Here is a 12006-nt window from a genome sequence, read left to right as displayed (position 1 = left end):
CAGTGCATTGCGATGGAACAGGGAGAGGATTATCCAGCAGCAGATAATCTACGGACTGAAAGTCAGGAAAGGGAGAAACAAATCTTAAAATTCAGAGGCTGCATCTGCCGAGATTTACAGACGGGCGTACTGAAAGATATAACTGGGCGCATCAGAACCAGATACCCAAAGTGACCAAAATACTACTGTGTCACATAAACCACAGGGGCCTAAACAAGCATGACAGACAAACATGGTTGAATCGGATTAAGGTAGCATCATCGCTATTTCTCGAGATAAAGAAACAGAGCGATTTACGTACAGAACGACTACAATTCTTGCCACATCACACACTAACAGCAGACTCACACAGCTAGCTACAGACTACAGCCGATCTGTCAGCCAGCCAGCTACAAGGGGACAGAACAACCTAGGCAGAGGTGAACTTGGTGACGGCCTTGGTGCCCTCAGACACAGCGTGCTTGGCGAGCTCCCCTGGCAGCACTAGGCGGACCGAGGTCTGGATCTCCCGGGAGGTGATGGTGGGCTTCTTGTTGTACCTGGCGAGCTTGGCGGACTCGCCGGCGAGTTTCTCAAAGATGTCGTTGATGAAGGAGTTCATGATGGACATGGCCTTGGAGGAGATGCCGATGTCGGGGTGTACCTGCTTGAGCACCTTGAAGATGTAGATCTTGTAGGTCTCGACGCTCTTCTTGCCCTTCTTCCTGCCCCTTTTCTCGCCGCCCTCCTTGGCGGCGGTCTTGCCGGCGGGGAGGCTCTTCCCCGCCTTGGGCTTCTTGGCGGCGGGCGTCTTCTTCGCCTTCTCGGTGGCTGGCTCCTCCTCCACGGGCTTCTTCTCCGCCGGCTTCTTCTCTGCCTTGGGCGCCATGGATGCTGCTGCTGCTTCGACGGAGAGAGAGGTGGAAGGTGGGAGAAGAGGTGGTGAATTGGTTGCAGATGAGATGTGAGGAAATGGGGAGGACGCGGGGCAATATATAGAAGGCCGGAGGTGGACGCTGATTGGTGGAAGGGTGAGTGCCGCGGATCAGCGATGCAAAATGATTCCAGCCGTTCGCTGCTGTCCGAGATGGACGGGCCGGATGCGTTTCGACGCGGATCGCTGACGTGGCGAGATGGTAGCGGACTGCGGGATCAGATGGGGTTTCAGCGCGCGCGTGTAGGAGCTGGAGGAGAGAACCCGTGTGGCGGGAGTTCTCCAATTTTGGGTGCTGCACTGAGGGTCCCAGCTGCAAGTGATACGAAACTTCATCACAGCACGTGCATGTCAGTCCGTAGCTGATGCAATCTTTTTTTTTTCTAAATTGACAGCTAGTGAATACTCGATAGATAATTGGTATACTTCCTCCGTGTATAAATTTGGATGTATCTATCAGGTACTACTATTAAATAGTAGTTACGTAACATTTGAATTTTGACAAATTTTAGATAAGTTTCGTGAGACGGAGGAATTACTATAATTTGTGGGTATTGAAATTCACCCGAGAGCAAAATTATGGCTACCAGTTTGGTTCGGGTTTTAGGCTCTTTTGGTATCTTCATCTATATATGACACTCGCTTAGAAATATACACATGCATTCCAGCATGGCAATGTCTACTAGGTTAACGAGATGATACCTCGTGCGTTGTGACGGAAAAGGTTTGTAGAAATAGCTTGATTGCAATTTCTATTCTACCAAAACAAACTACATACGACATGCTTGGTATAGGACCATTGGTGATGATTACAAACTGATTTGTGTTATATAAATGGTGTTACTATACAAATTCTAGACGTTGGTAGAGGCTATCGTGTGAAGTAGTTTAATCTGTGAATTTAGGATCGATATGCTCAGTTGCACGTATTAGGACAAACACCATTTAATTGGCCATTCATGTGTGATTTGCAATGAAGTTCACATGGCAGCTCAAATGAAAAGATTCGTGTAAGGTAGCATTTGGATGTTTGTATTGAGACTATGCATTTGGTATTAGGGCATTCAGTGGCGGACATAGAAACTTTTGGAGGTCTAGAGAAGCAACGTTAAGTTGCCAAATTTTACATGAAATTGTTATAGAGAATCATATATTGCAAGATTTGTGTGGTTGGCAAGCATGTGCAGCTGCCGGCCTTAGGGATGGCTAGGTCAGCCCATGGGGGCATTCACAGCCCAAATACCTCAATTTGATGCGTTTGGATGTCTCTAACATTCGGTCGATGCATTTTGGCTAAATATTGAGCTGGCCCGTGAGTAAGGCTTCACGAGACCCTCCCAAATGACCAGCTCCTTTGCTCGACATCGAATGGTATTTGAGAGGAACGGAGCCTCTCTTCGTAAATCGACCTCTTCCCCAAACCCGGCGTGAGTCCTAGGCCACCCCAAGCGCTTGGTGCTGAGGTATTAGAAGAATCGGTCCTCTCATTCACCATTGCGAAATCTGTTTACTTAGAAATGTGTAGCTCTAATTCAAAAAAAAAAAGGAGCTCTAATTCAGAATACGGTGTGTTGATGGTCAATTTGGCAAAGTTCAGATCGGTCTTTAAGTTTGAGCAAAGAAGATGCCAGTGCCTAATCAGCGTAGGAGGTTGGTGGTTTAGATGTAGCAAAAATTAGTTTTGGGGAAAAAGCGGCCCGAACCTGATACTTGGGGGATGTAAGATAGACTTTTCTATAATTCCTCAAAAAGGATCTCCGGACAAAATGCATCTGCCTCTAGGGTCGCCTCCGCATGGGCAACTCTAAAGGCCGCCCCTCGCCTCGAGCCCCATCCCCGCCCTTCCTAGCTGTTGTCGCCACCGTCGGCAGTGGCGGTGCTCCCGCCAAAGGTGGGGGTGGGTGGGGGGCTCTTCGGTGGTGGCGCGTCCCGTGGTGATCCAGGCGGTGGTGCATGGCCTCGGGCGTGTCTGGTGACGGCGCAAGGGAGGAGGTGTTGGGGTGGTGGGCGCTTTGTAACACCCCCAGGACTTAGGACACATGCGAGATAGATTTAGAAAAGGGTTGTGCATTGCATCACAAAACGGGGAAATTTTTCGCGCTTAATTGAATAAAATCTAAGAGGGATTGAGGTTTCCCTCTCGTTGCAACTAGGGTTTAGTGTAAGGAGAGTGCGACGAAGTTCGACATGACCTCTTTTGAATCTATGGTTTTGGAAGGAGTTTTAATTTGAATTTCAAATTTTAATTATGAATCATAATTTAATATAAGAAACTATTATATAATTGAAATGATATTTTATAACTTAAATTCATATTAGAAACATACAACACAAATCGAAAAAATTTGGATAATCACATATACATAAAGCTCATAAGGAAAACTTTGAGCTTTACTTATATTAAACACACATACATTGTCTTTACAATATTCTAGAATATTACAATGATATTGTTCTCAAATGAACAAGAAATCCAAAAAGAAATGAAAATTACAAGTATATAACTTTGTTCCTAGACTAAAGCTTCACATATCACTTCTTATCTTCTCAAATCCTTGCTCTATGTTGATCCCTGCATAAACATCAAACAAAAACCAGTTTTTGGAATAGAACAAGTGGTAATGCCACTTGGTTAGCAAAAACAAGTGCCCAGGAGGAGATAAACATCAGGATGGCAAGCCAAACCAATGAATCTGCCCAAGCAGCACATTCATCTAGTGACTAACCACCAGGTGAAAGAGGTGGAGACACACAAGCAGTGTCCAGGGCATTGTTGTCGACCTAGCAAGCCACCAGGCTTGCTATATAAAACACAGTGCCAACATATAAGTTTGCATATCACCAAAGAAATCAACGGTAGCTGCAGTTCATCAGAAACTACAGCTCATCCGGCTCATCTCCAATCCATTCAAATCAACCAACCATAGAACCATAAAATGGTGGACTAGAGCAAGAAGAACATCAGTGGCTAGGAGGAGAAGCGCAAGTTTTAACCATGATATCAAGCAAACCATCACAACAACTTAACACTTTGTCTAAGAGCTAGAGCAAGATATACTTGATACCTGGAAAGGATCCAAAGGATCCAATCCATAAATATGCATGCTCAAACAAGAGCACCGAGCAGATGCTCAAGAGGGATTAATCATCACTTCGTATAGACCACGTGATGCTGGCAATTGATGAGGCAAGCAAGAACTTGGAGTATCCAGTAGATGCAGATATGAAAAATAGGAAGAAATAAAAGCATATCCAAGTATGAACCAGATACACACAAAGCTTTGACATCCACATACACCACCTAACATCACTAAGCTATTAAACCATCAAAACCCTTATTTTCTTCATAAAACAATCACAATGGCATTCATATGTATGATACCCTACTGTGCAGTTATATCCATCAGGGTGAGCAACCGGTAGCAGTAACAAAAGTTAATGAGGTCACATCAAACCTAGTAAGCCACAGCCAAAGCATAAATCATCATAGTCTTGACAGATTCAGATTGTAATGGATATTTATCCAACAATGGTTGGCATCCATTCAGTCTATCCAAACAAATTGAATCATTATTATAACACAGTTCATCAAATATTAATTCCAGTAATTATCCTTACACCAGCAAGCAGCCATAGTTCAATGAGTGACAGTAATAGCACCAATTGATCAAGCTTACAGCATCATGGCTTGCACATTACACTCTACTGGAGATAAAGCTACATCAAAGCAACCAGTACCATACAGTGATTAACAGGCAACATCTGCAAGCAATGGAGCCATAATTCAACTCTTGTGCTCATAGAATTTAGTAGGAGATAATTAAAACCTGTCTAGACATCCATTGCAACCATGCACAAGTGATAAGTGAATCATCCAATGTCTAGAACAAGCATTTGCAAGGACCCGGTAACCATAGCAAGCCCAATCAAACTAGATAGCTTTACTGAGCAGTAGATAGGGGATACAAGGAAACCAACCAAGCAAGAACATGAGAAGAACACTTGTGCAAGATCAAATTGATCTCTGGAACCAATAGAAATACCAAAATGGCTTGGTACTGCAAGCAATTCGTAGCATATATGCTAGCCAGAGAGAAGATCTCGCAGCAGCTTGCGAGCAGGGCATTCCTGCACGATCTCTTGATCACCAGGAAATAGAGGAAGCAAGGCAGACAACTGGAGAGGCAAAGAGAGGAAAAGAAGGGGAGAAGTGAATATTATCATGCGCCTGGGAGCAGAAGTCACGACATGGTGAGGCACTGCTCACGCGGTCGCGGCAACTGCAAGCCTAGGGAAGGCGCCGACGTTACGCCGACGAACTCCAACACCATCAAGGTCACCAGCAAGCCTGGGGACGGCGGCACAAGTCGCACCACGGAACCACCTGCCCCAAGCCAAGCCCAGATCCCCAACCCATTGTCGACGACATCACCACCTCGCCAGGAGCAACAGATCGGCGGAGTTCATCGTCGATGCAGGAACCCTAGTTGCAGAGAGGGTAGCGTGCGAGAGGAGGAGGCGTCGAGCATCAGATCAACGTGGGTAGGAGGGTGGAGTGCAGAGAGGAGAGTCGTTTGCGACCAACGGTGCGGCCAGAGACAGCCGGAGTTGGCCGGAGCAAGGCGGCAACTTCGGTGGCGATGCGAGTCACCAAAGCGTCACGAGAGCGTTAGCGTTACGGTTCGCGAGTGAATGAGAGAGAGAGAGAGTGGCGACCGACGCGGTCGAAATGGGCCGGGCCAGTCTGGTTCAGCCACGGCTTGGCCAGACCCGTGGGGTTAGGGGTAGTTTAGTCTTTTCACTTTTCAATTTTAATTCCCCAAACTTTGAAAATTGCAAAAATAAAATCCTAAATGAACTCTAAAAATTAAAGAATAATAAGAATAATACCTTAAAATATTCCTTAACCAAAATAAAATAAACAATATAATTTTGGTTAAAAAGATTTTAAATAAACTTTAAATTCAAAGTTAAATCTTAAATAGAAATATTTTCGTTGGAAATAAAATCAAGGAAATTTTAAATATGTCTTAAATATTGGTTAACTCAAATATTTTCAAAAACTAATGCTTTATCTCAAGTATTTATTTTTCTATAAAGAAATTCTTTATTGGATTATTAAATTATCATAAATCACTAGTAAATGATTTAATACTCAAATAAAGATTAAATATTTAAGAAATCTCAGAATTAATACTAACACTCCGGGGAAGGGATTCAACCAAAAGAAATTCACCCAAGCATGCATCATTTGAATTTTATAACATTGTCCTTACTAGACAATGACGCTTCTTTTCAGAACCCGAGATACAGGATCCATCCAACCCTCAAACTGCACTATCTCGCAGGTAAGTTCACTCTTGATCATGCCATGTTGATTACTTTTTATCAATTTACTCGCAAAGAAATATACTTATCACTCCTCCATTGAAAATGAAATGTTACTTTTCCAATTATGAATATGACTATGTGGTAGGCAATGGAACCATGATTTGTGTTGATGATGGAGGTTCCATTGCAAGGGTTGTATTCATCTAGGACTAATCACCAATGTCTTCTAGTGAAACCATAAGATCCACAATGGCTCTAGGGAAGTTAGTTGTACCTTCTTCCTTTCGCATATTGATAACCCACAAGTATAGGGGATCGCAACAGTCTTCGCGGGAAGTAAAACCCAATTTATTGATTCGACACAAGGGAGACAAATAATACTTGAAAGCCTTAACAGCGGAGTTGTCAATTCAGCTGCACCTGGAAACAGACTTGCTCGCAAGATTTTATCAGTAGTAACAATTTTATAGTAGTAGCAGTAGTGAAATAACAATAGCGGTGGAACAAAGACAGCAGTAGTGATTATACTAAACAGCAGGATTAAAATACTGTAGGCACAGGGATGGATGACGGGCGTTTCATGGATGAGAGAAACTCATGTAACAATCAAAGCAGAGCATTTGCAGATAATAATAAAACGGTGTCCAAGTACTAAGCAATCCATAGGCATGTGTTCCGTATATAGTCGTACGTGCTCGCAATGAGAAACTTGCACAACATCTTTTGTCCTACCAGCCGGTGGCAGCCGGGCCTCTAGGGAATCTACTGGAAATTAAGGTACTCCTTTTAATATAGCACCGGAGCAAAGCATTAACACTCCGTGAACACATGTGATCCTCACATCACTGCCTTCCCCTCCGGTTGTCCCAATTTCTGTCACTTTGGGGCCTCGGGTTCCGGACAACGACATGTGTATACAACTTGCAGGTAGGATCATAAAACAATGCATATCATCATGAAACAATAACATGTTCAGATCTGAGATCATGACACTCGGGCCCTAGTGACAAGCATTAAGCATAACAAGTTGCAACAATATCATCAAAGTACCAATTACGGACACTAGGCACTATGCCCTAACAATCTTATGCTATTACACGACCAATCTCATCCAATCCCTACCATCCCCTTCAGCCTACAGCGGGGGAATTACTCACACATGGATGGGGGAAACATGGCTGGTCGATGGAGAGGCGTCGGTGGTGATGATGTCGATGATCTCCTCCAATTCCCCGTCCCGGCGGAGTGCCAGAACGGAGTTTCTGGTCCCGAGACGGAGTTTCACGATGGTGGCGGCGTTCTGGAGGGTTTCTGGCGACTTCGACTTCCTGTCTCGCGTTTTTAGGTCGAAGACCTTAAGTAGTCCAGAGGGGGGCGTCAGAGGCCAGCCGAGGCAGCCACACAGTAGGGCAGCGCGCCCCCCTCCTGGGCCGCGCCAGCCTAGTGTGTGGGGGCCTCGGGCCTCCACCACGCTTGCCCTTCTGGCTCCGTAAATCTTCTGGAAAAATAAGACCTTCGACATAAATTCCGGGGATTTTCCTGAAAGTTGGATTTCTGCACAAAAACGAGACACCAGAGCAATTCTGCTGAAAACAGCGTTAGTCCGTGTTAGTTGTATCCAAAATACAGAAATTAGAGGCAAAACAATAGCAAAAGTGTTCGGGAAAGTAGATACGTTTTTGACGTATCAACTCCCCCCAAGCTTAGCTTATTGCTTGTCCTCAAGCAATTCAGTTAACAACTGAGTGCGATAAAAGAACTTTCACGAACACATTTGCTCATATGATGTAAATATTCTCATGATATAGACAAGTACTTAGGCAATTCATAATAAGATACACGCAAATAAGATCATCTAATAGCTATGTCAATCATGGAAAGGTACCAACAAATTAATAATAAGCATCACGAATCATGTCTATCAGCAGGATTGCAATGTTCATAAAAAGAATATGATAAAGTGGTATCTCGCTTGCCCGTATTTGTACAGCAAAACATAAATGCGCGGGCACCTCTGAAGTTCATGGAAAGACTAGAAATAGAGATTGTCAAAGATAAAAGCATCAAAGTTATACCACAGTCAATCATATTTTGGGACAAGCATATTATACTAAGAATGACAGTTGTGCTCTCAAGAAAGTGCTCAAAGAAAAGATGGTGACACAACATAAAAGTAAAAGATTGACCCTTCGCAGAGGGAAGCAGGGATTAACATGCGCTAGAGCTTTTCATATTTAAAACAGGAGTAAAAAATATTTTGAGAGGTGTTTGTTGTTGTCAACAAATGGTAATGGGTACACCAACTACCTCGTCAACCAGACTTTCAAGAGCGGCTCCCATGAAGGATGTTATTTCTACCAGCAAGGTAGATCATCCCTCTTCTCTTTTGTTTACACACGTACTTTAGTTTTATTATGGGTGACACTCCCCCCAACCTTTGCTTACACAAGCCATGGCTAACCGAATCCTCGGGTGCCTTCCATCAATCTCATACCATGGAGGAGTGTCTATTTGCAAAATTAAGTTGCTTACTGATTAATCAGAGCAAAACGTGTGAAGAGAATTATTAATGAAGTTATTAGTTGGGGCTGGGCACCCCGTTGCCAGCTCTTATTATGCAAGTCTGTCAAAAGTAAATGACAAGGTCGAAAGATAAACACCACATACTTCCTCATGAGCAATAAAACATTAACACAAATTGAGAAGCATTTTGAAGGTTTAAAGGTAGCGCATGAGAATTTACTTGGAATGGTTTGAAATGCCATGCATAGGTATTTATGGTGGACACTTTGGAATAACTTGGTTTTCAGGGGTTTGGAAGCACGAGCAGCATTCCCGCTCAGTACAAGTGAAGGCTAGCAATAGACTGGGGAGCGACAATCAAGAGAGCAGTCACTGTCATAATCATGCTTGCGGCAAAATAAATTAATGGAGGCATAAAAGTGATACAAGAACTCTGAGGCAAAGTAAATCATCGAGGCTTAATTGACTTTTGTTCAGTCATATGCATGCGTGAGCATGTGCCAAGTCGATTCGAATGAATTATTCAGAGGAGGATACCACAATGTCATACCTATTTATGAATAAAGCAATGCAAGAAAACATCCATGACATGCTACTCATATTAATAAACTGGAGCTAAACATGAGAGATCATGAACTAATAGATTTTCTTAAATGACATATACCTCACATGAACCAACTAAGTATGCTCACATGGATGAGTATATGTACAAAAATGAAAACAAATAGAGTTCATACCAGCCTCTCACCACAGTCGAATTGTCGTAGATCGTCATTATTGCCTTTCACTTGTGTAGCTTGAATAATATGAAATGAAAACCACGCTCCAGCCACCGAAGACCATTGAACTCCATAATGAACTTTACAAAACCAAATAAGAACAGCAATATTTTTGGTGTTTTCGAATTGGAAACAAGAACAAAAAGGAAACAAGCAAACAAAGCAAAATCTTTTTGGATTTTCTTATAGCAAACCAACTATAGTAAATAAAGCAAAATAAAAGCAAGAAACCAAAATAAGCAAATGGTGAAGAGAAACAACAGAAATATGTTTGGTCTTTTTGTGTTTTAGGAAAGAAAACAAAGCAAAAACAAGAAAATGAAAACTAAAAGAGTCACACAAACACAAAGCAGCAGGAATTCGTCAAACTTGACAGCAGTACAGTAATCGATTTTTAAGAAATTCTTCCGCTGCCCAGCTCGAAAAGTGTTCAACTAATGGAAGTTAGATAACAACCTGGGGAACATGCATAAAAATTGGCTTCGCAAAATAACGTTCTGGCTGTTTTTGAGAATTTTTTTGGTATCAGTCTAGGATCTGTTTTCAGGCAGCACTTCCCCAAATATCATCTCCCTCTTATTAGAAACCCACTCAAAGAAGCTAAACAAGTATATACAAGTATCCAGCAATCATAATATGCAAAGAATGAGTGATGCCGGTATACCTCCCCCCAAGCTTAGGCTTTTGGCCTAAGTGGAGTTCAATCCCATGGTGCCCATGAAGTAGCACCTCCGTAGTACGACGAAGATGGATCCGGGTATGTGCTGGAAGAAGCACCCGGATACGTGACGGTGTAGTCGTAGGAGGGCTCGGCGTCCTCGGAGTCATGCTGCTGGTGGAAGCCATGTATCTTCAGTTGCTCATCCACCTCCTCCTTAGGGCGCGACCATGGTTTCCTGTCAATACTGAACAAATCTGGCTGCGGCAAAGGGATTTCCCTCTCATCCCCGTCAGTGAACAACATTCTATAGACCATATTATCTAAGCTAGAGTCAGTTGTAACAAATTGATGACTCTTCATAGCAGCAATATCAAGCCTTACAGGAGTTAATTTCACATCAGTAGGGTCAAGAGGAAGATCTAGATATGCTAAAATGCGTGATGCAATAATTCCTCCAAAAATGGGCCCCTTGTTAGACAAACGGCGAGCAACAAGAGCACCAAGATGATAAGGTGTCTCTCCAGTGAGTGCAACAATTAAGAAAGCAAGATGATAACTAGAAATATTACTAGTGTTCTCCCTACCAAGAATGCTAGTAGCAAGGTAATAAGCAAAATACTTAATGGCGGGGAGTTGGATGTTTCTTATCTTGCCACGCTGAATGGTGCGGCAATCATCATTGGTGATTTCTCGATAGAGCTCCAGCAAAGCCTTGGGATTGTCCTTGATCTTCTTCGATGTACCTACAGGGGCAATATCCAATGCAATACAAAAATCCTCCAACTTCATAGTAACAGGATTACCATAGATCTTGAATGCAACTGTCGGGTGATAGTGCTTGTTGTTGAACTTAAAGCACTCAACAAAGATTTTAGTGAGCATGTGGTATTGCTCCCTCTCATCTCCCATATAGGTGGTTAAGCCCGCCTTGCCGACGAGGGTCAAGAAATCATTCAGCAACCCTGCATTACTCAAAAAGTTATAACATGGGAAAGATGAAGCGTTAGGGACTCCATTGTCCTCTTCGGGTTCGAAGCTCGGTGCGATGACGTCCTCATTATAGGATCGCTTGAATCGGGTGGCGGTCCTAGAAGGCCTCCCCGTGCTTGTCGACTCTCTTTCAAACACTTCTCCAAAGTTATAATTATCCATCTTCCTTTTCTGAAATTTTTCAACAAACAATATAAAATTTGATTTGGTGACATATAATTGAGGGAAACTACTATAGGAACTTGCTAGAGTACTAATCATGCATCAAAACTAGTTTTTACAACTTAGAACAAGCATGCAAGCTCACTAAACATGTTACCTACAGCAGCAAAATATTCAAGATTTACTCAACCAAACAAAATTTTACTTGGATAATCGGAGGAGTCACATACCGGAGAGCAAATGTGCCAAATTTCAGACATAAATCTGGGCTGAGCAAAGAGATCGAGAAATCTTGAGCTCTTGAGCAGAAACACGAGTGAGAGAAAGCTGGTGCGAGTTTTTTCGGGAGAGAGAAGAGAATGGGAGAAAGAGATGAAGTAGTGGGGCAAGGAGGGGCCCACACGCCAGGGTGGCGCGCCCCCCTTGCTGGCCGCGCTGGCCTGTGGGGTGCCATCCTGGGGTGCCCCACTGGTCATCCCCAGGTGCTCCCAGGTGCCTCTTCGAAAAATAAGACCAAAGGTATAATTTTCGTGAATTTTTGAAAACTTTGAAAAACGCACATTTCTGGGTATTAAATTTATTATTACTAGGCAGAAAAAGATTTTGAAATCTCTAATTGATAAAAGAACTTTGCACAACAAAAGTGC

At 43.1% G+C, this 12006-nt stretch overlaps 1 protein-coding gene across 1 annotated transcript; it reads right to left on the bottom strand.

The window, feature by feature from the left end:
* Positions 1 to 236: 236 nt before the first annotated feature.
* Positions 237 to 939, bottom strand: LOC127341368 (histone H2B.1-like). Its single transcript, XM_051367178.2, has one exon. The coding sequence runs from the start codon at positions 866 to 868 to the stop codon at positions 410 to 412; it is 459 nt and encodes a 152-aa protein (XP_051223138.1). The 5' UTR covers positions 869 to 939; the 3' UTR covers positions 237 to 409.
* Between the last annotated feature and the right edge of the window lie 11067 nt (positions 940 to 12006).

Source organism: Lolium perenne, chromosome 3 (assembly GCF_019359855.2).
Source record: "Lolium perenne isolate Kyuss_39 chromosome 3, Kyuss_2.0, whole genome shotgun sequence".
Lineage (NCBI taxonomy): Eukaryota > Viridiplantae > Streptophyta > Magnoliopsida > Poales > Poaceae > Lolium > Lolium perenne.
Note: the sequence above shows the minus strand (reverse complement) of the source record. Positions and strands in the feature narration are given on the sequence as shown.

Excerpts from the sequence above, each read along its gene's own strand:
- LOC127341368 (XM_051367178.2), bottom strand. The coding sequence starts at position 868 with ATGGCGCCCAAGGCAGAGAAGAAGCCGGCGGAGAAGAAGCCCGTGGAG.